Below are 26,413 nucleotides of genomic sequence, written 5' to 3' on the forward strand. Positions count from 1 at the left end.
ATTTTTATTTATTTTTATTAAAAAAATATTCATATTAAATATATTTTATACTTATAAATTTTAATAAATTCATATTTTATTTTAAATTTCAATTTTTCTATCTTATTTAAAAATTTGTTTTCATTTTGCAAAAAATACATAAAAAATTACATGTTAAACTGTATATTAATACAAATTAAAAATATAAATAATATGTACATATATAATATGCTTGCAGTTGATATTACAAAGTAATATATGTAATATCTACATAGATATTATATTATTAAATATATAATTTAAAATTAATAATATACTATAAAAGTTATTTAAGTTGTATATATTACAAACAAATACATTAGAACAAGTAGTCATTTTTATATTTAGTAAGACTTCTTGCTCTTCCATTAAGAGATTTAATTTTCATTATTATTTTTGTGGTTTATGGTCCCTTAAAGAATTTTTAAAAAAAGAAAAAAGAAAAAGAAGTGGTTGAACCGGTTTGACCCACCGGTTCTCCGGTTGAACCAGAAAATTGACCGGTTCAATTCGGTTTGAAACGGGTCGACTGCATAACCGATCCAACTTAAGATTTGGACTTGCTGGACCACCAGTTCCCGGTTCAACCGATCTGACCGGCCGGTTCGATCCGAGTTTTAAATCACTGGATTGAATACATACTCATTTTAAATGTTTCATTTCTTATTTACAAGAACTAAAACAAGTAATTATTCGAAATATATATATATATATATATATATATATATATAAGAATTTCATACTGTTTTAAAGTAATTATTATTAAAAATTTATAAAAGGTTAGCATTATCAAATATATTTTTAGTTCTTAAAATGAGAGTTTTGTTATCCATAATAATTTTACTTGACTTAAACATATTTGACTTGAAACAAGTGAGTTTTTATTTTGGTTTTCGTAATTTTTTTTTACTATTTTCATTCACTCAAATGTTGAAATTACTATTTTTCAGTTGTTATAAAACTTGTGACTTTTGATTTTGGTTTCTGTAAAACAAATTATTGTGGAGATATTTTATTTTTTTGAGGTATCATATACTAACATAGTATTAAAGACACTAGTAAAGATCATCTAAGATAATCATTTGATCTTTTATTAAACACATAATTAGTTAACTAGTGTCACATAACAATAATAAAAAATAATGAATTAATTTTTTTAAGGATAAAAAAAATAAAATGACCCAAATTAAAGTTTGCTTATTTTACTTGATAAAAAATGTAAGTTTGTTTGATAATATCTTATTAAATAAATTGATCACTTTTCTTCATCTTAAAATTGGTTTGCCTCCATCTTTCATTGGTGATTAGTCTTTTTTTTCTATCACAAATGAATCTTGAATTGAATTTTCAGTAAAAATTGAAATAGTATTTAGTGCATAAAGATAAACATAAATATGATAAATATTCATTTTCTAACACAAAGGAAAAATCGTCAACATTATTTGTTTGAACAACTTCCATTAAACTACTAAACCTATCTTTTCATCTTTTTGAGTGAGTAAGACATGGACAAACATAAAAAATATTATCTATACCATTTATACCATTATATAAAAGAGATATTCCTTTTAATAACTGTATTGTCTCTATTTTTATATAGGTCATTTTACCATTTTTTATTTTACTTATAAATCTAAATCATTTTTTCTCTTTCAACATATTTTTCATCTCAATTTTTTTTAACCTCTTTAAGTAATTGATCATGTAACTGCTTACTACATGAATTATTTATTTTAATTTATTTTAAAAAATATCATTTTCTCTGTGTTGATAATTTTGCCAAGTTATGATGGACCGATTAGTAGCATTGGTGCAAAGCTCCTCAACAATTCTTGGGCATTGGGTGCAAGTTAAAACTAGAACAAGGAGAAGCCCACCGTGGTTGGACCTTTTACCAACATTATTACGAAAAATTTAAAATTTCCATGAATATTGAGCAACTTATCCAATCACGCTCCTCCAGACCCAAATGTTATGTCTTCAATCCAATGACAAACATTATGTTGCAATGGAGACGAGAAGTGACACACGACACTATTTAATTTGAAGGTACTAGGAGTTTCTAGAAGCATATTGGGTACGATCCCATTTACATTATTGAAGCCCATGGGCTTTTAGGGAGTCTATGGGGTTTTGTTGAGCAAGTTTGGCTGTGAACTGGTGTGTCCAATCCCTATACTATAAAATTTGCTTTAGCAACAATTGCACACTGTTTGTCGTGCTCTAGAGCTGAAGCTTTTGCTTAGATAATGGATAATTGTGGATCGGATAGAGGGATTGCTCACATGGTACAAAACTTGCAAGAGCAGGAGGAATATTGGCAAGAAGCTTGCGAGCCCTCTCTTCCATCTCAATTCTCATGGAGAATGAACTTCCTAGATGCTTCAACTGAAATCTTATGTTGTTTCAATTCATATCACAACCTCATTTTAATCAGGATTGGAGTAATGGCCCCAACAAAGAGGGCCTAGACCTTTCCTCTTTGAGCCAACTTGAATTGTACCCAACTACACAAGGCTTGTCAGCAATTTAAATTAAATTAATTATTATTATGAATGCTATTATCTTTGAATTCAAATTAAATATTATTTAATTTCTAACATTCTATTATCTTTAAAATACTTTTATAATTATATTATTATTTTAATTGAGTCAAATTAAATATTATATAAAGATTATAAGTAACATTGCACTAATTTTTGAAATTTTCATAACAAAATTGATCTGTTAAAGCTTGAATTATTATCATATTTTTTTTATATTATTAGTAAATTAGTTTCTTAAACATTTGTAGCCCATTTATATTAGCATTCTCTGACATTAAAAAAGGAAAAGCATAAATTACATAATGTGTGGACTATAAATATGGGTTGGGTAAAAGAAAATCTAAAAAGTGGTGGGTTAGTATGAAAATTGTTGTACTTAAACGTAATCTGTATTTTTAATTGTACAATTTATTAAATGTGTAAAAGATTAGTTAAATATAATTTACTTCCATATTTTTCATTTGATTTGCATCAAGGACATCTATAACTTATAATTGAAAACTAATTTTTTTCAAGATATAAAGACCAATTTCTTTCAAGGTGTAGTAGAGACTATTTAAATAGATTTTGTCTCTCCTAACAAAGTCTTCTCCATACACATAACTAAGAATTGAATCTTTTATAATATATTTATAGAAAATATTTTGTTGAGAGAAACAAGACTTGCTTCGATTATATCTTGGTCTCAAATAAAATTATTTTTCGATTCTTGACTGGGGATCATCTTAGTGAAAAAGAATCTAATTTACTTGTAAACTAATTATTTATACTACTGTTGTTTGTCTTGTTTAATGTATTACAATTACATTATATTAATATGTTTTACTTATAATAGAAAATGAATGATTTATAAAGCTTTGCCTATTCTTAATGAAATAGACACATATGCGTTTAATGAATTACATCTCCAATAGAAATATAGTTGTCTTCATCCGGTGTGTTTCATGGTTTGGGATAGTTGTATAGCATACATCAATCATAGTTTGTAGGAAAAGGGGGGAAGAGTTGTGTTTAGGATTTAGGAATGAACAGAAACGGAAGTTATTCATAATATTTTGCTATTATTTTCTTATCTTATATAAATTAAAATAATTATTTTTAACAAAAATATTTTAAGTGACTATATGCGATTACTGATTTTAATATTATTTCGTAAACCAAATTTTTTGTAATTAAATCCCACCCCACAAATCACTTTATCTTTTAATTAACCATTCGTTGTTTCATAATTTTCATTGTCTTTTTTTATTACTCCTATATTTCTTTTTAAAAAAACATAGAGGCATGGAATGCTTTTTTAATAATAAGTATAAATAGAGTGAAGCATAGGAACCCTAATGCAGAGTGTAGTTTGGTTGTGACTTGGGGGAGACAATGGAGGAGGGGAAATTGAGAGAGCTGAAGCAATTCATAGAGACGTGCAAATCCAATCCCTCGCTTCTCCATAACCCATCTCTTTCCTTCTTCAAAGCTTATCTTCTTAGGTTTGCTTTCTTCTCAATTTCCCTTTCAAGTTCCATTTTTTATTACTTTCACCCAACTCTCACTCACTTACTCTCTTCGCTGTAAAGCCTTGGTGCTCGCATCCCTCCCCAACCCAAATCAGTGAGTCTCCCCGTTCATTTTTATGCCTTGATACCATTGCTTTCTTCTTCTTCGTTCTATAACAACAAATGAATTTAGGGGTTTCCAGTTATTATTTATCACTCACGCCCTATGCAGGAACCAGGTGATTTTGATGAGAAGAAGTCAGATCCTCCTTTATCCGCTCAAGATGACATAATAGAATCTGATATAGAGTTGGATAATGCCGATGTTGTCGAACCCGATAACGATCCTCCTCAAAAGGTGTGTTATGTTTTGTTTGTATGCAGTCATTGTCAACGTCAAGTCATGTCATCCAAGTCTCAACAAATAGTAATTTAAATTTAATTGCAGATGGGAGACCCTTCTGTTGAAGTGACGGAAGAACAGAGAGAGGCTGCACAATTAGCAAAATCAAAAGCAGTTGATGCTATGTCACAAGGCAAACGCCTTTCCATTCATTATTGCTTACTAGTTTTGTCTATTTTTCTTCTAAAAAAAAGTCTCAATGTATGCTTATCCGTCAATTGCTTTTGTTTTTGTAATGCTTTTCCAGGTAACATCGATGAAGCACTGGACCAACTGACTGAAGCAATTTTGTTGAATCCACATTCGGCTATACTTTATGCTACTAGAGGTACTGTCTCTCTTGCTCCGCGTGTGCATTCCATTCCTACCAGAATCGAATGCCCCTTGCTAAATTTCTTTTCCCCGCTTTATTGTTTGTTTTACCTTCTGTATCATCTGGAAACCTTAATTTCTTGTTTTCAGCCAGTGTCTTTATGAAATTGAAGAAACCAAATGCTGCTATACGTGATGCTGACACTGCCTTGAAGGTTTATATATTCCTGACTTGTTGCATAGAAAACATGACAAAAGAAATTTCTGTGCCACGAGTGTTTGCACTCAAAAGGTATATTAATTGTTCCAGATTAATCCAGACTCCGCCAAAGGATACAAAATTCGAGGGATGTCAAGGGCTATGCTGGGACTTTGGGAAGAAGCAGCAAGTGACCTTCATGTGGCTTCAAGGTTAGATTACGATGAAGAAATTGATATGGCACTTAAAAAGGTAATTTTCATATACTACAGATGGAACCTGCAGAAGGAATCCTTGTTTTTTGTAATTGTATCTTTTGGCTGGACAGGTTGAACCTAATGCCCACAAAATTGAGGAGCATAGGAGAAAATATGAACGCTTAAGAAAGCTAAAGGAGCAGAAAAAAGATCCTATTAAGACCGAAGCTCCTATTAAAAAGGAGCAGGAAACTGAGGCCCAAGTAAGTATAGTGTATATTTTCCTTGATTGCATAATCTTTTTGATAGTTTGCCTTTGTGGGGTGCTATGTCCTGATACTCTAAAAATGCCAAAAGATCACACATGTATCTGATATTGGTATGCGTAGGATACTCCTTGATGCGTATACAAGTAGTATTCTCCATTTCTTTTTTATTTTATTGACTGATAAGTTTGAAATACAACTCCAATACTTTGAATAGGTCTAAAATTACCCACAATACTATCTTTTCCTATGTATTCTTAAAACTACAGTAAATATTAGGCAATAAAGTAGACCTGGGACTTCTGAGTAAGGCTAATAATGCTTTTTGTGACAATTTTATCATGGGTTTGGGGCAAAATTTTGTAAAATTTCATAGGAGAAAGAATATATTCTGATATGGCATGATCATGATCTTCCGTATAAGATTGTATGATTTTATGTTCTTGAGTACCTCCACATAGGATCAAACTTTGGTGAGGTTGTGTGAAATCGTTGTGTAAGATTGTGAAATTGGTGGGATCTTGTGTGGGATCTCATGCGTGATCCCACCAAACCTGGAAAAAAAAAACCTCTTATTTGAGTTATTTCAGCTTATAACCCACAGCCTGTTTGCGCACAGGTTGAAAACCCTAAAGTGGCCCAAATCTTACCCATTTTCAGCCACTCATATTTGAGAGATGACTACTGTTTGCAATTCACCTTTTGGTCCTCTTATTTTTTTATTTTATTTTATTCGTGTCCCTATTATTATTTTTTGTTTCATTTTAGTCCGTGACTCAGGGGGTTGCTGTTATGAAAATAATCTTCTTTTTAATAGGGACACAAATAGAAAGAAAAAAATTAAGGGGACCTTAAAAAGATGGGTGTATCATAGGGACTAAAACATATTTAAGTCCTGCCTTTTACCATTGTAACTCCCTTTTTTGATCCCAACTAAAATCTTGATTTTGTGATAGAAATCAAATTGAAACAGAACTTGAATGACTATTTATATTTAGGGAACAGTCCCTCCCACTAGAGGATAACTTTCTTAGTACAGTGAATTTTAAGACACGGTATGAATGAAGCACTGTTCCTTGCAATATGAAAATTGTAACATGCTACTTAGAACAATAAATGTTCAGAGAGAACCAGCTCTTCCCTTGACCACAAAACCACCTTGAACCACTTCGGTAATTCCTCCCCAAAGAATCCTTCTCTCTCCCCCTAGGATGTTTCCCACATCCCCATCTTCCATTCTTTTGCTGCCACTGGCAATTCTGTTATTTGTCTTTCCACTACTTTTCTCTCTCCCTGTTTGCCACATGTTTCTTTCTCCTTGCATACATGCTAGTTAGGCCCATTTTCCTCTTGTCGTACTCCCTTTTCCTTTTCTCTGCCTCTCCTTCGGTACACATTCATTATGGGTCTATCATTTTGACTTCCTTGTATTAATTATGTTATCCGAGAATAAGGGCAGAGAGAAAAACAAACTTAACTCAGCAGAGAGAAAAACACTCATGAAGCAACACACCACAACATATAATGTTTGGAAGCATTTGGTTAAAATTGAGAATCTCTTGGTCATGAGAAGTAGGGCTTTTGGACAAACCAATGCATTTTGCAATTTATAAGTGCAAATTGAACCATTTCTTGTGTCCATATATTGTTGGGTGGATGAGACTTGCACGTAATATTAGATGGTCTTACACGAAAGAATCATACTCAGAAAAAAACATCTTGAAAGGTTGAAAGAAGTTTGATTAGTTTAGCCAAAGCCTCTCAATCTATTGCCTTCAAAAAGACTTCTTACTACTCTCATTAGAACGTATAGTTTAAATATAGGCTTCTACATTATTTGTTTTCTCCTTACAAACTGGGTAAGAAGTAGAAATTTGCCGTTAAGTTGAATGCACAAATTGGATCTTAGCTCCTGTTGCTTGACTCTATGACCTTGCAAGATACTACTAGAGTTCTTTGTGTGACTGTCTGTGAATTATCTCAATGACTTACTAGTAATTTGAGAACAATTACTTTCTCTTTTTCAATTTCCACTCTTTTTCAATTTCCACTCTCCACAACATTTTTTATTTCAAAAATAGGAAAAGAATTCTAGGCATACTATGCAAGGTGACAAGTTCAGCTTGCTTTTAGATGAAATTTAATGTGTTGTTGGATTCGGTTGAGTTGAGTAAAAGACAACAAGTTTTATTCCTTTCTCATTGAGGAAACATGGCGAAAGGTTTTCAAGCTGTAGCCCAAGAGGCAAAGGTTGTTTGCCTTGCTCTCAAACTTGTCTTTTTCTATTGGGTTAAAGTCCTATATTGTTTCTATGTCTAACAAACAATTATTGTTGTTCATAGTACTTCTTGTATGTATTAACTTTACCACTCCTTTATTCCATATGCGAGTTTCCATTCACTTCTATTATACCAATGGTGATATAAAAAAAAATACATTGTGGTTGGAAGTACAAACCAATGCATTTTGCTGGTTACAAGCGCAAATTAGCCAATTTTTGGTCCCGTTGTTTGGTGGATGATACTTGTATTATTAGATGGATTTATATGATTAACTATCTAACCAATTACCACCTGGTTTTTCCCTTTAGCTAGCTGGAAGTAGAAGATAATCAATCTCAAGATCATATTTCAAATAACATTTGTCTAAAACTATTACCAACTAATTGAATTTATGATCTATTAGAATTCTAAGGATAAAACCTGAAATTTCTTACATAAAAAAAACGGAAAAAAAATAATTTCATTGACTTGTCTTAACACTTGCAAATGTGTTTTGTGCAATTAAAGGACATTTAGACAATCCTCCCGATCTGGTGAAAGAGTCATGTTTCATTTGTGTCTTAAGCATAGTAGTCAATCCCGGATAGCGGCGCGGAGCGGCCGACCCCAAAACTGGGATAGCGGGATGACGCAGAGCGGGATAACCGCTATTTAAATATTAATTTATATATATTAAATAATTAATAATATATATATAAAAGCTAAAAAAAACAAAAAAATAACTCTAAATTCATGCATTAAACATTTTTAATAATTAAAAGTTCATAGTACTCAAACAATACATAATATAAAATGTCTCCAAAACAAAGTGTTAAAGCTCTAAGTAAGTAAAAAATTAAACATTATAGTTTAATCTTCTTCCTCATCAAGATTAAAGTCTTCCTCTCCCTCAAATTCATCACTCCCACTAGCATTAGAATTATATTCTTCTTCTTCCTCTACATCATCATCCTCGTCTTCTAGTACTTCCATCACTTTTTTTCCTTTATCTTTCTTGGATGTAGATGCAATTGTTGATGTCTTGTTCACTTGTGTTTGTCTCCTAGTGTATTTCAAAGGTTCACCGGCACCACTTGCTTGGGCAACATCTCTCCAAGTCAAAACATCATCACCAAACACCAAGTCATCTTCAAATTCATCCTCATCATTTTCTTCTCCCAACATCCATTCATTGTTATCATCAACTTCATTCAAAGCAATTGGATCAATTGGATCTTGACACTCAAAGCGTTCTTGAAGAGCTTGATTATATTTAATAAAAACCAAGTCTTGAAGCTTTTGGTGCTCAAGCTTACTTCTCTTCTTTGAGTGAATCTATAATAATTTAACAACATGATGTTAGTTAATTTTCCATTTTCAATAGTAAACTCAAATTTAAATCCACTAATTCATTAACTTACATGCTCAAAGGTACTCCAATTACGCTCACAACCAGATGAGCTACACGTCAAGCTTAGTACCTTAATGGCAACAATTTGCAAATGTGGTGTATGTCCTCCATACATCTTCCACCACTCAGCTATAAATGCAAATATTATTATATAAATAAATTATCAAATAACTATAAAATTTGTAAGTGAAGTTGAAGCTTAAGAAAAGTCTCACTTACCAGGAGCCATTTTAACCCTTGCTCTAACTGCTGCAGGAATGCCAAATCTTCCTCCTGCCCTTTTATATATTGCCAATTGATTGTGAACATTGTCTACAATGTCATTATTTTCACAAAGCCTATCAATACATTTGAAAAGGCCATCCACCACTTCATCATCAGCATCCATTCTTGTTGAATTTTTGTAATAAAACTCAGGATTTAGATAATATCCTGCTGCATGCAACGGATGATGGAGTTGACAATCCCATCTTCTATCAACAATTGCAAATATATCCTTATATTTTTCTTCATTATGATTAAAAGAATTTTGAATTGCCTCCTTAGCCCTCTCCATTGCTTCATAAATGTAACCCATTGCCGGTTTTTTTTCATTATCTACCAACCTCAACACACGTACAATAGGCCCCATAGCCTTTAAAGCATAAACAACATCACTCCAAAATGTAGGCATAAGAACAATCTCCGTTGCTTTCTTCCCCTTAGGTTCTTTGGCTCCTTTTGATTGCAACCATTCGTCGGAAGTAAACATCCTTCTAAGATTTGCCTTTAACTTATGCAATCGTTGCAAAGTAAGGAAGGTGGTAGCAAATCTTGTAACTCCATGCCTCACCAATTCAACCTTATTTGTATACTTCCTCATGGTGTTTAGGGTCAAGGTATGATTATAAATGTAACCCACGAGCTTGATGCCTCTTTGTATTACCCTTTTGACTTTAGGGATCTTTCCAATATCTTCTAGCATCAAATCAAGACAATGAGCAGCACATGGAGTCCAAAATAAATGTGGTCTCACAGTTTGTAAAATTTTGCCTAAAAACACAATAACAAAATAATTAAAATTAGAATTTATATCTTATAATCGTATGAGTATAAAATTAGAATATAATTGATTCTTACCCGCCATAACATAATTGCTTCCATTATCTGTTACTACTTGAACAACATTTTTCTCTCCAATTTCCTCAACAAAACTATTTAAAAGTTCAAACACCTTCTCACCGGTCTTGGTATATTCAGAAGCATCTACACTCTTCACAAACATTGTTCCCATTGAACTATTAACCAAAAAGTTAATCAAAGTTCTACTTTTCCTATCTGTCCAACCATCAGACATAATTGAGCACCCATATTTTACTCTCTCTTCTTCATGGCCCTTCAATAAGCCTTTGGTGTATTCCAACTCTTTTTTAAGGAGTGGCACTCTTAATTCATGGTAGCTTGGTGGCTTTAAATGGGGACCATAGGTGCCAATAGCTTCAACCATCAATTTGAAGCTCTTTGATCTAGCAACATTAAATGCAATTCCATTCCGATAAAAAAAGCGAGCAATGTATTGAATTACCCTTGCTCTTGCTTCCTTGTTACAAGCATCATTTAAACTTGTTTGCCACAACCCCTTATTCAATTTGATACTTTCTTCTGCCTTTCTAGTAAAGTGCAAATCAAGGGGACCTTTGACATTTATACCCCTCCTCTTGGAAACAGAAGTGGCTTCACTTGATGTAGATGAAGGTCTCTTAATTCTAGCAATGGCTTGGATGTCATCCTCCTCTTCATTTTCATCTACGCACTCCATATATACTTCTGAGGCAATTTTTTTACTCTCATAGGCAGCCTTCATTTCCAATTTTAGATCCTCAGGAATTTTTCTACAAGCACCTACATCGCCTTTTATTCCAAGTTGATGTCTTTTTGCTCTAGTAATTCCACCGGTAGATGTTTTCAGACAAAAATCACAAGTGACACTCTTCCTATTATTTTTGTCTTTTAAGCTGTTCCACTTCCAAAAGACATCAATATTGTCACCGGTGGGCTTAAACATTTCTGTTCTGGGAGTGGGACCAGAATTGGGATTAGTTTCAGTTCCAGCAGAGATTGGTTGGCTCATGATTAAACTGATTATCAAAGACAAAGACAGCCTAATAAAAATATAATAGAATCAGAAATTAAAAAAAAAAATATGCTGCTGAAATAGAAATAGAATTTTCTGAAATTAAAAATAAAATTTGCTGAATTAAATTTAATCAGAAATTAAAAATAAAATTTGCTAAATTAAATTTAATCAGAAATTAAAAACAAAATTTGTTGAATTAAATTTAATCAGAAATTAAAAATAAAATTAGCTGAATTAAATTTAATCAGAAATTAAAAATAAAATTTGTTGAATTAAATTTATTCAAAAATTAAAAATAAAATTAACTGAATTAAATTTAATCAGAAATTAAAAATAAATTTTTCTGAATTAAATTTAATCAGAATTTAAAAATTAAATATGTTGAATTAAATTTTATCAGAATTTAAAAATAAAATTTGTTCAATTAAATTTAATCAAAAATTAAAAAAAAATCAGTGGAAATAATTTAATAAATAATTAAAAAAGATATGTTGCATGTTGCATAAAAGAGTAAAAGACACAATAGAATAGGGGAACAGACAACAGAGGGCAAATGTTAGTCGGAGGAAGGAGAAGACAAACGCGCGTCTGAGCTTGCGGCCACGTCGGAGCTGCGTCGGACCTGGAGGCTCGTCGGAGTCGGAGGTGCGTCGGAGCTGGAGGCGCGTCGCCGATGGAGGTGCGTCGGAGCCGGACTTCGTCGGAGCTGCACGCGATTGCCAGAGAAGAAGAAAATATGAGAGGGAGAGACGAGCGGAGGGGTTTGGTTTCGAGGAGTCTGAAATCGCGAATGGGAAAGGGATGATTAGGGCAAAAAAAACCCATTGAAAAGACGGACTTACCCTTAATGAAGGGTAAGTCTGAAATCGCGCCCGCGAATCCGCGATTTGGGCCAAAAAACCCAAGATGAAAATTGGATTTTTGGGCTCATTTTTTTTGCATAATCGATTGGTTCTTGGTTGGTGTTTGCAAAATTGAACATATATGTTTCAATAAACATTATGGTTTCATATGTAACTTCTATACGTTTTTATTATTTTGCTTGTGTTTCACTGTTTTTTCCATGTATCCAACATGGCAGAACTATATATACTTCTTTCTCCTCGACTTTTATGTTGCTGTCTACTTAGGAAAAAGAGATCATGGTTTGGATAATTAATCAATTGATTGACATACCTTTTTTTGCTTATTTTAAAAATAATGCTTAATATTTGGAGAGTAACAGGAAATTAAAAGGCCGATAAGACTAGTTAGATGGCTTTAGTCGTTTTCCTTTTTGAACTCCTTTCCTAATATTTTGTTTCTCGCTCACTAAACAATCCATGTGATATGTGTGATGCACACCTGAGAGAAAATTTTCACTTGGATGCTCTCAGTGAGTTGAGGAAGAAAAGATAGTGTTTTATTCCTTTCTCAATGAGGAAACTGGAAAAGATATTGAAGAAGAGATAGTTGTGGTCTATACGAAGCAAGGTTTATTTGCCTTGGTTTCAAACTTGTCTTACCCCAAACCCTAAACTAGAAAATATATTGAAGAAAAGATTGTTGTGGTCTATATGAAGCAAGGTTTATTTGCCTTTCTTTCAAACTTATCTTACACTATTGGGGTAAAGTCCTATTACAATGATATCTAACAAATAATTACTTCTCGTTGTTCATAATACTTGTATGTAGTAACTCTACCATCCCTTTATTCCATAAGTGAGTTTCCATTCAATTTCGTTATACTATTAGTGATGTAGAAATAAATCTTACATTATAGTGAGAGAACTAAAAGCAAGTGCATTTTGCAGTTTACATGTGCAATTTTATTTTATTTTTTTTTCCATATTTTGTTGGGTGGATGATACTTGCATGCAATATTAGATGGATTTCCAGAATTAATAATTGACCCATTAACAACTTGCTTATCCCTTTTAACTATAGCTAGAGGCCGAAAATAATCAATCTTAAGGTCACCTTTAAAATAACATTTGTCTAAAATAGTTTACAAATTACCAATATTATGATATCTGAGAATTCCAAGGACACTAACATGGAATTTCTTACATAAAAGAACTTGGAAAATATAAATAAACAATTACACAGACTTTTCTTAACACTTGCATATATGTTGGATACAATTAAAGGATAACTAGACAATTCATGTGATCTAGCGAGAGAGTAATGATTCATCTAATTTCTAGATGGAGCATAATTCTCATTGCAAGAAAATTATGTTGGATAGAGGTTTCATATCTAAAATTTTGATTTAACTCCATTAATTAACAATGATAAATTGTGTGCAGTCATTCAGAAAGTTTTAAGGATGAATGGGGTTTTATAAAGACAATTTTTCATTGTCATATAATGGAGTTAAATCAAAATTTTAGCTATGATATCGCTATCCAAAATATTTTTCTTGCTATGAGAATTAAGCTCTATCTAGAAATGGGATGAACCATTATTCTCCCACAGATCAGGTGTGTTGTCTAATTGTCCTTCAATTGTATTCAATATATACTTACCAGTGTTAAGAAAAGTTTAGCTTTTGTTTGTTTTTATTTTTCAAGTTCTTTTATGTAAAATTCTAGGCAAACGTTATTTGAAAGATTATCTTGAGATTGATTGTCATCCCCTTTCAGCTATAACTAAAGGGCAATAACCAACTGTTAATTGGTTAGTTATTGTTATGTAAATCTTTCTGATATTACATGTAATTATCATCCACCCAACAACAAATGGTCTAGTTTGGACTTGTAAATTGCAAAATGCATTGGCTTGTAGTTCTAACTATAATGTAAGATTTATTTCTACATCACTTCTGTCATAAAGGAAACTCACTTATGAATAAAAAAGTGTGGAATTACTATGTTCAAGAAGTACTATGAACAACAGTAGGTAAATATGTAGCAAGAATAGGACTTTAATCCAATAGGGCAAGGCAAGTAAGCTTAAAAGCAAGGCAAACATTCTTGTTCTATGGCTTGGAATCCTTTGCCATGTTTCCTCAGTATATTATTTTTTTGAATAAACTCACTCTATTTTCTTTTACGTGTCATATTGTAACATGGTATCAAATATTCAGGCTTCATAGTTTAGTCAACATATTGGATTGATATATCGGTATCTTTTGTTTTGGCCAATTTCTATATGTTTCATCACCACTCAATAGTGACTCTCTGACACCAGGGACTAAAATGATACAAAAAAAAACTTTAATAGGAACCAATGTTATCAAATAACTGTTATTTCCCATTATATGGTGGCGTCTGCCATGACCATGTCTTTGTGGCATTCATGGCAGAACTTCTCATCTTTTTTTCACCTTCTCTCTTGTGAAGCTCCTAAGTTATGACTAGGGATGAGAATATGTCAGGCCTTAAACAGAGGCCTATGGCATGATCTCTTTAAAGTTTGGTTTGTCCTGACCTATTTAATAAAAAGGTCAAATTTAAGCTTTTAAAAAAAAATTATATAAAAAGGTCAAACTTAAGACTTATATAAAAGCCTGTTAGGCCTAATAGAATAGCCTATTTATTTATATAGTATAATAACAAAATAATATATATGTATATATTATTAAAAATATAAATAAACAAATAAATTTATAAAAAATAAATAAATTATCAATATTTAAAATATTTTTTTATACAATTATTTTTTTTCATTATCGGTTTTTAAGCTTACAACCGGTGCATGAGTGTACATCAAATTATCCATGAATTGTTCCTTCAATAAAACATGATTAAATTTTTCTTCTATGTATCTTTTAAAATTTAAATTTTAATAATAGACTAAACTGTATTTTAAAAATAATTTTGTTAATTTTTAAAAATTGTTTATTGACTTAATTAACATTAATAATTTAAATAAGTTTTTAAATGGGCTAATAAGTCAGGTCAAATTTTAAAAAGGTCAGGTGAAACCTATAAAAAAAAATGATAGATAATAGGTTAGTCTAGAAAAAAAAAATAATAATAGGTCAGGCTTAGGTTTTAATTTTGCATAACAAACCTAGCCTATATATTCAAAGCCTTGCTTGTCCCGACCTATTCTCATTCCTAGTTGCGACCAAAGAACCCTAGTGAGCCTTCTTAGGTTACCACACACGCTAGTGACCTGAACCATGGTGGATTGAACTCTGGAAAGTTTTCCCGCAAACAACAAATCGGGTGACCCATAAGAGTTCTTTTTGTTTTCCATTTGTTTTTTTTTTCTTCCTTCCATTTCTTTCTTCTTCTTTTTTTGCTTGTTTTTCAGCTATTCATCATTTCGTCAGATGTTCCTCATCGTTTTCTCTCTCTTTTTTGTTTTCTCTCTTCTTATTCTCCTTATGACTGTTTTTGTCTTCATCTATTCAATATTTTTGTGCTTTGTTTTTTCAAAATTTTGGAATTTAGTTGTGTTTTTTAAAATTTCATTATCATGTTCTCTGTTATGTTGGTTTCTTTATTAAACCTATAATGTTGTTCCCAATTGTGTTTAACTTATAGCACACTGTTAAGCAGTGAGCACCCAACATTAAAGTCAAGCATCCTAATACAGTAATACTCTTTTTTTATTTTGCTTTCTTTTTTTTTTTAATTTAGATATAGTGACAAAAAAGTTATTTAAGTCTAATGAGAAATGTTCAATGTCTCTTAACAAATATGGGTGCATTTATGTAAAATATATATATTTTAAAATTATATCTAGGCACATTGTATCTTGATTTTTTAAGAATTTATTGTATCCCTGTACGTGTGTTGTTGTGTTGTACCCACGCGTATCAAATATCCAGTCTTCATAGGCTGGGTAAATTCTCCTTCCATAATGATGAGAATGCTATATGTAGTGATGGGAAGTTGTTGGCTCACTCTGCACTTTTAATAACAATGCTATGAGACGATCTAGTTATTGCTGATTTTTTTTTTCCTTTTTTGACTTTTTTTCAGGTTCAAGAAGCATTATCTGCTTTAAAAGATGGTAAGTCTTGGTATTTCTATCTGCATGTTGATAATAAAATACACAAAAATCTTTTTGTTGACTTGCTTTTTTTTTTTTGGTTAATATGAGAAATAGAATCAGTCACAATATAATACACATTTGTAATTATAAATTATCATTTGAAATGTGGTTATAAAAATAATTTATAATATAAACATGGTTAATTTATTTTAGTTTAGTTATTTTCATTCTTTCAATTAGATATTTGTAATGCTATTTTTTCTTTTCTTTGAATATGAATTTTACTCATTATCGTTGTACTTAAAAAAAAATCTCTCAATTATGTCAAAATTTTATATATATATATATATATATATATATATATATTTATCTTTGTGTATAAATGATTTTGTTAATTGTTTAACCTTTCAGTCTAATATATTTTATCTCTATTTTAAATTTGAATTTTAATAGTTTATTTAAGAAATTATCAATAATTAAAAATAATTTTATCTCAAAACTTAAATTATTGATGGTAAATTCAAAATTTAGTTTATATATTTATTTATTATGAATTTTAACTATAATACAATTTAAACATTAAAAATATTTTTAAATTTTAATGATATAAAATAATTTTTTATCATTATAATGCATAAAAAAATATTAATTTATATATAAGTATTGTCCCACAGCTTAATTTTTGGATCCACCACGGGTAGTATCCGTATTTTTGATAATGTCTAACCTGCGTTACAGGCTTAAAAGTTTGACGGAAACACATGGGTATTGGCTTGAATTTTGATATGGCACAAACCATTCTTGGTTGTGTCATTGAAGACTAGTTTGCAAATCGGGCCTAACTTTATGGCTAAAGGATGTAGAGTGGGAAGATGTTACATTGCCTAATTAAACTAAATTCCCGTGCAATACACAAATGATCCTAACAAGATATAGAAAACCATATTTTTAAGGATCATTTGTCAGCATTTTTGATTGAGAGATTTCATTTTTATTCCTAAAACATTAACTATGTTGCAATTTTCTTTATTTTCCTTTGATTTATATTTAAATCAATGACATTACTTTTGTGGCATTCAAAAGGGCAAATCATTGGTATTCACTCTACTAGTGAATTGGAAAAGAAGTTAAGTGCTGCATCAAAGGCATCACGCTTGGCGATCCTGTATTTTACTGCAACATGGTGTGGCCCATGTCGTTTCATTTCCCCTATTTATACAAGCTTGGCTGAAAAGTACCCAAAAGTGGTTTTTTTGAAAGTTGACATAGACGAGGCCAGGGATGTTGCTTCAGCCTGGAATATTAGCAGTGTTCCAGTATTTTTCTTTGTTAAGAATGGCAAAGAGGTTGACAATGTGGTGGGGGCAGACAAAAGTACACTTGAAAGGAAGATTGCACAACATGCTGACCCTCTTTAAGTGAATACCTTGTAAAGACCCTGATACAATTGACATTTCGGTGTTTCTTCTATTTACATGTCCATGGTGTCATACAAAGGCAAAGATTAATCTAGTTTCATTGTATTATGGCTTGACGTTTCATTGTATCATAAGTATTTTTGAGAACTTTTCTACTGAAAAATAAAATGTATTTTTTTGTAGGGAAATTTTCAAAAATGCTTCTAAACTTGTATCAAACAGATTAAATTTCAAATTTTCAAGTTGATTTTAGGTTTGTGATGATTGTAATGGGGGGACGGTAGTACAACATAGGGCTTTTTTGGAAAGCTGTAGGTGGGTTGCTTTCACTCTTTCTTTTTTTCCTTTTTATTTATTTTTATCATTTGATGTCAGGCAACCGCGAAGCTTCACTGTTGTATATGACTAGATGCAAACTAATGGTATTTTGTAGGACACTATTTTAACATCACTTTTCGTATGCTTTTAAGTGCTGGTGTTATATCCACCTCCCCGTTATAGCACGTTCCCTTGTGATGTCTTTTTTCTTCTTTAAAGAGCAAAACTGGTAATTTCATAAACATAAGCATTGCCATACGCTCGTAAGGGACAGAAAAGCAGAAAACTAGCATAGCAATGATACAAGAAATAACATGATTGTTGTGACCTTCAGCTTTTTAGCAGGCCGGGACTATAAACTAAAAGGTCATCCAAAGAAAAAGGGGTGGTAAATGATTCATTTTCTTTCATTCTTGGAGTAAAATCTCAAAACCAAATAGAAGCACAACCTGTAAAGAACACCCCAAGCTAGCAGGATTAAGATGTCATACCATATGTTTTCCATTGTAATATTCATAGTGGACAAGACATCTTCCCCCAATAAGCAGTTGCCGGGCAGGCTGGTGTTATGAAATTTGCTGAGCTTCAAGTCTCCTAATGGTCCAGGGGATAATTCTCTGTTGTTTCCAGTGTAGCAGTCGCGGTTCTTGAACTCATTTGTCAGCAATGCCTCAAACGGATATTTGATTGCAGAAATATAGTGGAGCCACCTCCAGTAAATGGGTATTTGACTTTGCTTGAGGAAGAAACCACATGTCAAAAAGAAGAGTGCTGTTGTGGCTATGACTACAGCATACCCTGTGATGTAACTAGGCACAAGTGCACTAACAAGCATCACATATGCATTGGTAGTGATAAGCGATGCATAAAGTATTAGCCAGAACATTAGGAGATTGCTATTCAAGTGGAGCATCAGTTTGGTTATGGCAGCAAATGTGAGGCCTTGAACGGCGAAAAATGGTAGGTAGACAATGAGGGAAGAAATGACATATGAAGATGCACGGTAAGCATTATGGGAAGTCTCCCTGATGAATATGAACCTTTCCATGATAAAAGATGGGACTGCATCATTGGAAGAGAAGAAAACAAGGCACACTGCAAATATGTAGAAATTGAGGAGCCTATTGATGTCTTTGAAAGTAGTATCACTCAGATTTCCAAAAATGGTGGACAGGATAAGAGCCATAACAGTCAACACAATCTCACGGGAGAGGAAGAGTTCTGGGGTGCGAATTACATTGAGTGCTGTTCGCCATGAGAGCACTGCAACCTCACGCAACCATGGATTTGCATACTTGGATCCTAAGTTTGGCTCATCAAGCACTTCCTCAATCTCAAATCCTTCATATGAAGATTCATATGAAGTTGCTGAGTAGTCCACAGACTGGCCAACCACTGCAGGAGTTTTGGTGCGATAAGGATCCCGAGAAGCTGCAGAATATTGGTTGGAAAACGCATTTCTTGGTCCTGACATGGGGGTTTTCCCAGGTGTCCATCCTGGAGTTCTTGCTGGAGTCCATGATGGTTGGCGACGCGGGGTTCCTACTACACCATGGTAAAGCCAGACAGAGAAATCTTTGGCTGAAAAATCTTTGTAGAACTGAGAAGCCAAACGTGGGTGAACACCACTAACCAAATTCCTTGGTGTTTGATGAACACTTTTCCTTTCAAGGGAGTTATCAAAATTCTCATCATCATCGTCGTCCTCGTCACGATAACTAAACTGTGCAGAATCAGGTTGTTGTGTTCCAGCAGTAAATCCTTGGCTGCGTAGGCTAATCATGTGTTTAGATGCAGTGGTGTTCCTTCTGAAAGGTGTTCTTGGAGTTTTTGGAACAGGCGTCATTGCTGCTGGATGAGGTTTGAGGCCATCACGTTGAAATTGGACAAGAGGCTCAAGCCCAACCGTTGCTTGATCATATTCACTTATAACATCTAGCAGATACTCAAGACAGTTTTCTCCATCAGGTATAGGCCTTCCAAATGCAGACATGTAAGCCTGAACTGCATCTGGTCTTCCCATATATATTAGTCTTCCCCTATAACACAATTAAATACAGTAGCAGATTTGGTCATGATAAATTTATTTTCAGTTTACAAATAAATTGAGCCTACAATCCCATCCCCTCGTTAAACCCAAGTGCACGTTATGAATAGATTATTCTAGTTCATCCAAACATCCCTATAAGTAACAGATAGAGTCCTTTGTTTTTGTTGTTTTGATATCAAGCTGAGATCGATTCGACTTGCAATCTTAGCAGCAAAACAAAAGCCCCAGAATTGTGACTTATAAGTTTCTCACATAGTTTCAACTTATTACCTTGTCATAAATGTGCTCAATATATTTTTTGGTCCAACTATCAGTACCTATCAGTTTCATATTGTCTATATAGTGAAGCTTTATATTTCTCCTCATTTTAGGCTCTTTACAGTCAGATAAACATTATATCAGGTTTATCAACTACAGAATATATTGGCTCTGAATTATTCACCTTGCAAGGACGGTGATCTTGTCCAGGAGCATTTGAATTCTAAAGGAAGGCTGGTGTATGGTCATAAGGACAATGCTTCCACCTCGAGCTATGTCTTTAACCTTCTCTACAACACTGTACGCACTTGTAGAATCAAGGCCTGAGGTAGGTTCGTCGAGAAACAGAAGTGATGGCTTATGAATGATGTCTATGCCAATAGATACCCTTCGTCGTTCCCCTCCTGACACTCCTCTCCTTCCTTCGTCACCAATGTAGGTATGTGTAGCACTCTGAACGGTTATGAAGTCATTAATCTGCCATTTTATGTGTGGACTGTGGAGGTAAGTGAGAGAGACAAAGAATTATACCTGTAAGCCGAGTTGATCAAGGAGCTCATATACCCTTTTCTTCTTTTCACTCCTGGAAATGGAAGGAGGAAGCCTAACTTCAGCTGCAAACATAAATGTTTCAAAAACTGTCAGCATAGGGAACAGCTGGTCATCTTGCATCACATATGATGACACCATTTTCATGTAGCTTGTAGTAACCTGCATCATGATGATATAGCATTATTAAATTAAAGGGAATTGAAAAGAGTAAAATATCTCCCCTTTTTGGATCCCAAAAAACAAAATGAAACAAGAGAAGTTCATTTTTACTGGTTTTCCATCAATTCTAACTGATCCTTCCAGACTCCCTTTCGCAATCCGCCCCGCCAAGGCATCAAGAAAGGTGGATTTGCCAGCACCACTAGGTCCCATGATAGCCATAATTTCACCTTTTATTGCCTGGCCAGAGATATCATGAAGAAGATATGTTTCTCTGTTGATCCAAACTCCATCCTTTTTCTGCTTCTTGATGATACTATACGAGAGGTTATTGAATTCAAGGCCATATCCAGGAATCGACTTCTGGGGCCTCAGTTGCTTCACATTTCTTCCAGTTCCTGGTTTGTCCGTGTCCATCAGAGTCTCTAGGCTTTTATTTCTATCTAACCTGTCAGGCCTCGCCATTGCAGTGAACTTCAGCAACCACGTTTGGCCCTCTTTGATGGCTGGTGTTAAGGGATTTTAAAGTTGAGCTGCGAATGGTATGAACAAAAGGGTTGGCAGGTACGAAATACAGACAAAAGGTGACGGTGAAAATGAAAGCATTTCAATGCAATGGATGCGTGTGACTTGAGAATTATGGGGAAGACAAGACAACTGAAACATATTAAAGCATCCGACGGCAAACTTTGAGAGGTCCATTCCATTTCTGTTTCTCTTTGGGTTTGCCGATAAATTTGCTTTGCTTCTATCGAATAGAATGACATATCTTTGTTTCACTCAGCAGTCAGCACTACAGACAGTTTAACATCCGTTAGTTGTTTGCTTCTCATAAACTTTAATTCTTAACATTAAGAGCTGGCATGGCAGCTAGCATGTTTGTCAGCTACCAGGTATTTATGTAAATCTAACCTTTATGTACCATGCCATTTCTTCTGCATGCATCTACTACTATACCATGCCATTTTTATGTAAAATATGAGTGGAATAAATGTAATTAAGCTAAATGAAAATATATGTTCATTTAAGTTTTATATTTGTATTTTCTTTTACAACTTAATTATACATGATGCTAAGTGATATATTATATCAATACATAACTTTAACCGGATCGACTATATGTCTATTTAATTAATCTATGACGCAATAAAACTTTTAATCTTTCCCATCTTTTCCCGGGTGTTTATTGAAATTCTTGGTGTATAATTTGAATTCCTTATACTAGAATTATATTTATTTGTTTAATATAGTGTGAGCTAATGATTAAGGTTAGGTTGAATGAGTAAAATACATGGATATATATATGGAGTTTTAATATCTTAAATTTTAAACGTGGCAGAAAAGACAAGTTAATGAAAATCTCACATCCAGCAAGTGAGGTAGAAATGAATTGGAAAGGGAAATAAAAGGTGAAAATGTTAAGAGAATTAAGTTAAAGGCCGGCTTAGGTAGAAGGTGGCCGGCAATATCAGAGAGATGAGTTAATAGTCATACGCTTTGTTATCAACTAATAACCAAACAAATTTGGTGGCTATATTAACTTTATAATAATATTGAAAGCATATATACATCATAGTGTTCTTCAGTTCGATGAGTATGAAAAATGTTAGGCACCCGAGATGTTGGAACGGTTCAAACTGATCATAGCTTCAATCACTATGCCTTGATTCTGTGCTCTGATTGAGCCGCGCCAATATCGCGTGCCTTTTCTTCTATCTTTTTCTTTCTAAATTCTAAACTTGATCATTGAGAAACAACAAGATATTACAATGATTTCTAGCTATTATATGTGTCTGAATTCTAAATTAAGTTTGTGATGCGGTTTTAATGCCAGACTCCTTAGAAAGATTGGTGAAAGATTTGTAAATTAAGTTTGCGATGAGTTCATTTCAATCCTTTGCATGAAGCGCGATCTATCAGGTAACGCAATCAAAACTTGCATTAATTTAAGCTTCTATTAGTTCAGCCCTTCACCAATAAATATTGAATTTAATTATACCTATAATTTTCAGTCAATCACAAATGATTTTATACAATAACTTATTCACTTTTATATTAATTACATTAATAGTCATACTTAACTTTAAGAAAAATTTTAATTGATGTTCATATAAAATAGTTGTAATAAATAAAAATTAAACTTATAAACCAGGGAGGGATCCACAGCAAGTTTTTTTTTTTAAAAAAAAAAACAATTCTTGATATAATATATATGTTTAATTATAAATAAAAAAAATGTTATCAAAATTCTCTTTTGAACACATTATTTGTCATTAGCTAAAAAATTTTATAAATCACTTGGTAGATTTCGCTTCTTATTTAATAAATTTCTTTCTTAATTTATAAATTATAATAAATTTTAATTGTATGTTCAGAAAAAGAGTTGATAGCACTCTTCAGTTACAAATTACTTTCAAAATTTAAAATATAAAAGAAGAGTCAATTCATGATAATGGGTATTGTTCCCAGTTATAAATTCACTCTATATATTAAATTAAAATAGTTTTTTCAATAATATTTTGATCATTTTTCAACAAGAACATTTTCAAGGTTATTTTGCAACGTGTTATCTGTAATAATATATCTTTTAATTTACTAATACAAAACATAGTATTTTGTTTTTAAAATTTAAATTTAAATTATTTTAAAAAATTTATCAATAACTATAATAACATTTTATCACAACATAAGTTATTAATCATATATTTAAAATATAATTTATATACTAAAAATTTATTTATTATAATTTGTAATTAAATAGTTTCAAAATAATTTATATATTTAAAGGTATTTACTTATTATAAATTTTAGTTGTATAAAAGAAAATTTTATTTTATACATTTCACGTTGTTAAACCATAAAAAAAATATTGTATAAAAAATATTGTATATTAATATGTTATTCACTGTTGTTTTGTACTATTTTATAAGTTTTTAATAAAATTTCATTTTTTTTGTTAAGTGTGCAACAAATAGTGAAAATGTTTAAAATGATAAAATTAATGTACTTAAATGACAAACTGGAGTAAATATGAATGTTGTCGTATTTTCTCTTATTAATAAAAGAAAAACACACCTTAAGTCCTTAACTACTAAATAAATGTTTGAAAGTTCGTTTTAATTTTTATTATAAAAAAAATTAAAATGTCTTGAGAATTTTCTCTATTACTCTTTTTTTTTTTCCTCATTGAGGTTATGTTATAGCCAAATCTTCACATAAGAATTCTTCCACTGGGATAATTCTTTTCCTTTGTTTTTATGAATAAAGGTACATACTTTTTATTTTTATGAATAAAGATTAATACTAGTTCTTTCAATTTTGTTACAATTTCACTTTTGGTGGTTTGCTACGTAATGATCACCCTCTCTTTCTTTCGTCGTAAGAATACGCTCTGTTCGTCTCTGCTTGCTTTTGTCAAAGGCAGGATTTAGGTTTTAAAATGGTTTATATTTTAGAAATTCATTTCTATTTCCATCAAGTTTGTCAAGTTCGAGTAAATAAATCCATGGACCCATTACATTTATTTTACGATTTTCATTTATTTATACATTTTAAAAAAAATTAAATTATAAGTTCACAATTGTATTATGATTTAAATATATTTTTTATTCTTCAAATTTAAAATAATATTTTTAGATCTTAGATTTAAAATTAATTTTTTTAATCTTATAATTTTAAAAAAATATTTTAATCTTTATATTCAAATTTTGTAAAAAAAGTTTTCAAATATAGATGCATAAAATCTATTTAATGTTCTTATAGTAAATTAATATCTCTATTAATAAAAACATGACATTAAATTTAATAAATATTATATAATTATTTCAATTTGTTACTTTTAAATATTTAAAAATTAAATTACATTTTTAATTAAACATATAATTTTAAATTTATTAGTTATCTATAACAAGAAATATCTCTTTTTGTATTCATTTTTTCAAAGATAATTATATCCTTGTAATTGTATTCTATTTTTTTCAGCAATATATATATATATATATATATTAAATAAAAAAAGAATGTATATTCAAGATAATAGCTATTTTTTTCATTACTAATTGTTATAATTTATATTATTTAACTATTAAATAATTAATATTTTTAATGTTTATAAAAAATAAAAACTGATATCCCTAATTTGTGAGTGGAAAAAGATGATAGTAAGTTTGAATGAGTAGCTATTGAGGAAAAGAATGATTAAAATGAGATGAGAATGGTTAAAAATAGAGAAGAAGAAGTGGGAGGTAAGGAATATAGAAATATGAGAGCATCTGAATGCAAGAACCGTATGGGAAGAACGGCACACGCAAGCATAACTGCTCAATCATCACTTTCGGCAACGTAAACTCCTGAATACGCTATTCATCAAACAAAGCGCATCAGTCACGCATAACTCATTGCCTCTTCAAACCCTAAATAGATTGAAACAACATAACAAATAAAATACCCAAAACAAACTCACTCCGCAACCCACCAACATCCATTTCTATGCTTATATAGGACGGAAACCCTAACCCCTAACTAACTACGTCTCATTTGGGCCCTTCTAGTTCTTGGGCCTACTACACGGACTCAATTTGTATCTCCCTATATAATATAAGGCAGATGATAGACACACCTCCACTCTTGTATAAACACACCCCCTTTTTAAAAAAAATATAAAAATGTCTAAATTATCCTTAAAATAAAATAAAATTCCTAAATTTACACCCCCTTTCCCACATCCCACACCCCCTTCCCCGCACCCTCACACTCCACATCCTCCTTCTTCCTAAAGTGACAAACATTGTAGTCCGCAATTGCACCCCTATTTTCTCTACAGTGGCCAGTTTCTATTGTTCCCCAGAAGTACGAGACCCGCCCCAATTGCGGCGAGCGTGGCTGCTGGCACACGCATTGCACAGAAAAAGTGTTCACCATGGATTTGTCGATGAACACTATTTGTTTGAAATATAGTACAATTGTGGAAATAGCAAACCTGTGCAGTGTGTCCTTTCTTATTACGGAGTCGCGAGAGGTCGACGTCATTGAATGTCATGTTGTTGACGAAAAGCTGGGCTTGGTGGTCATCCCCGCAGGCCCCAATAATTCCGGTGGAAATTCTGAAACCGCGAGTGAGTCCGCGAATTGTGTTGGCGACGCTGCCACCGGTGAGAGTTTTGATTGAAGAATTGGATTTAAGCTCCTTCAGTATGTATTCGAGTTCTTCAATGACAACCTATATGAAGAGGGAATTGAGTTAAGCGCATTATAATTAGTGATTAAGGGAAGAGAAAGGAAAGACGTAATTGAAAGAGAGAGAAAACAGACAGGGATGGAGCCACCGCGATCGCCGGGAATCTGGTGGAAGGGGGTGTGAGGGTGCGGGGGAGGGGGAAGGGGGGTGTGAGGTGCGGGAAGGGGGTGTAAATTTAAGAATTTTATTTTATTTTAAGGATAATTTAGACATTTTATATATTTTTTTTTAAAAGGGAAGTGTGTTTATACGAGAGTGGAGGTGTGTTTATCAT

The 26,413-nt window shown here is 32.2% G+C and overlaps 3 protein-coding genes across 3 annotated transcripts; 1 reads left to right on the forward strand and 2 right to left on the reverse strand.

The window, feature by feature from the left end:
• Nucleotides 1–3,888: 3,888 nt before the first annotated feature.
• Nucleotides 3,889–18,017, forward strand: TDX (tetraticopeptide domain-containing thioredoxin). Its single transcript, XM_020359944.2, has 10 exons — nt 3,889–4,048; nt 4,136–4,169; nt 4,287–4,412; nt 4,503–4,590; nt 4,705–4,785; nt 4,920–4,984; nt 5,080–5,220; nt 5,297–5,428; nt 16,136–16,166; nt 17,232–18,017. The coding sequence occupies exons 1-10, from the start codon at nt 3,939–3,941 to the stop codon at nt 17,564–17,566; spliced, it is 1,143 nt and encodes a 380-aa protein (XP_020215533.1). The 5' UTR covers nt 3,889–3,938; the 3' UTR covers nt 17,567–18,017.
• On the reverse strand, nt 8,447–11,762 carry LOC145954533 (uncharacterized). Its single transcript, XM_083068951.1, has 4 exons — nt 10,223–11,762; nt 9,323–10,135; nt 9,114–9,232; nt 8,447–9,027 (listed from the first exon to the last, which is right to left on the reverse strand). Exons 1-4 carry the CDS (start codon nt 11,211–11,213, stop codon nt 8,563–8,565), a joined length of 2,388 nt encoding a protein of 795 aa, XP_082925077.1. The 5' UTR covers nt 11,214–11,762; the 3' UTR covers nt 8,447–8,562.
• A 133-nt stretch (nt 18,018–18,150) lies between the features above and the next one.
• Nucleotides 18,151–26,294, reverse strand: LOC109799601 (ABC transporter G family member STR). The gene is made up of 6 exons (XM_029271448.2): nt 26,214–26,294; nt 25,882–26,121; nt 21,015–21,436; nt 20,724–20,903; nt 20,377–20,645; nt 18,151–19,923 (listed from the first exon to the last, which is right to left on the reverse strand). The coding sequence occupies exons 3-6, from the start codon at nt 21,366–21,368 to the stop codon at nt 18,282–18,284; spliced, it is 2,445 nt and encodes an 814-aa protein (XP_029127281.1). The 5' UTR covers nt 21,369–21,436; nt 25,882–26,121; nt 26,214–26,294; the 3' UTR covers nt 18,151–18,281.
• Between the last annotated feature and the right edge of the window lie 119 nt (nt 26,295–26,413).

This window comes from Cajanus cajan, chromosome 2 (genome assembly GCF_000230855.2).
Source record: "Cajanus cajan strain Asha chromosome 2, NIPB_CcT2T_4, whole genome shotgun sequence".
Classification (NCBI taxonomy): Eukaryota; Viridiplantae; Streptophyta; class Magnoliopsida; order Fabales; family Fabaceae; genus Cajanus; species Cajanus cajan.